The sequence below is a fragment of the Cynara cardunculus genome, assembly GCF_001531365.2.
Source record: "Cynara cardunculus var. scolymus isolate 2C chromosome LG 2, CcrdV1, whole genome shotgun sequence".
Classification (NCBI taxonomy): Eukaryota; Viridiplantae; Streptophyta; class Magnoliopsida; order Asterales; family Asteraceae; genus Cynara; species Cynara cardunculus.
This window is the reverse complement of record NC_037529.1, coordinates 23,735,328-23,736,802: the sequence shown is the minus strand read 5'-3', so window position 1 is coordinate 23,736,802 and position 1,475 is coordinate 23,735,328. Positions and strand designations below refer to the sequence as shown.

General features: G+C 36.1%; 1 protein-coding gene across 1 annotated transcript; it reads right to left on the bottom strand.

Annotated features, from left to right (window-relative positions):
- Positions 1-417: 417 nt before the first annotated feature.
- On the bottom strand, positions 418-1,159 carry LOC112507952 (transcription repressor OFP17-like). The gene has a single exon (XM_025112710.1). It carries the CDS (start codon positions 1,083-1,085, stop codon positions 507-509), a length of 579 nt encoding a protein of 192 aa, XP_024968478.1. The 5' UTR covers positions 1,086-1,159; the 3' UTR covers positions 418-506.
- Positions 1,160-1,475: the final 316 nt, after the last annotated feature.

Here is a 1,475-nt window from a genome sequence, read left to right as displayed (position 1 = left end):
CAAATCATAAAATTAGAGGTATTACCTTTCTTCGCTAGCCATTCCTTAAACTTTGGACAATCCGTTTAAGTATGTCCCTTGTTACGACATATGGTTGATTGCTTCTCTTTGTTACTATAATCTGATGGATAGATTTTGTATGTTTTGTTCCCTCTATTTATTAGAGAGTTGCGGAAATTTTTAGAGGGAAAGATACTAACATGAGAAACAAATAAACCCAAGGGGTGTGACTTTTCTAAGGGTGTGACTTTTCCAGGGGTGTAACTCTCCATCACATTTACTCCCATTATTATACTTAGGTTACTCCAAGAAATATAAAAGAAAATATACTTATATATATAAATAAACGATCAAGGAAACAAATTTTATGAGATTCCAATAATAATAACTAGATTAGGTTATTTTTTTAGTTTCAGATTTGTAGAATGTGGTAGCCAATAGTTTCATTTACTGTAATACTTAACCATACAAGACCCACAGGGATAAAAAATAACGAATTTAATTGATTACATTAAGCTACGAGCCTCATCATGGTCGTCCTCGTCGACTTTGCTAGGAAAAAGATCATGACAAAGCTCGCCATAAAATCTACACACCAGGTTAATGAACAGAGGACTCTTGAGGTTCTTCCAGCAGTAAAGTAGCTCCTCAACATCAACCAAATCTCTCATTTTCCCCTCTTCTGCTATCATTTTCACCAAATAATTCTCGAAACTCTGGCAAGCATGTTCGGCCACATCCTCGTCTTCTTGGACCTGCATGTTTTCCATATCATCAACTCTTCTCATCTTGATATATGCTGGGGTAAGAGGTGATGGGCACGGTTCTTTTCCAGCTTCCGAGAAGCTCTTGAGCTCCATGACTCGATCCATGTCTCTTGTCTTTCTGGATGACCTGAAAAGTGATGTTAAGCCAGAAAAGTGGTGTCTGTTAGAAGATGTGGTTGTGGTTTTTGATTTGCGAGATCGACGACTTCTTTTGAAGATTGGTTTTCTGAGTTTGAACTTGAAAAGGTGTATGAAGTTTTTGCATGGGTTGGTGAAGAGTTTCTTGCAGGTGAAGGAAAGTAAAGGTTTGGTGGTCATCTTTAATTATTGCAAGTAAGCAGTCTGTGGATGAAGCAATGCGAATTAAAGAATGATGATGATGAAGTGTGTGTGTGTGTGTATATGGAGGGACAAAGTTCTTGAGAGCTTGGCTAAAATGGAGGTTGGTGTTGGCAGAAGTTGTTAATGGAGGATTTATATTAAATTTAAGTAGGTGGATGGAAATGAGTGGGTATCACATCTTTCCATTGATAAAAGTGGTGTTCCATGAACATATCATTTTGGCAGCTTGCTAATTGACTTTTATCTTTTAAAACTGGAGTAATATTTAAATCACTTGAATCAATTTATCCAAAAAAGAAATAAAAGGAAAATACAAGTTATTAAGAGAAGGAGATACTTGTCTACATAATACCTCCAAAAATTAGA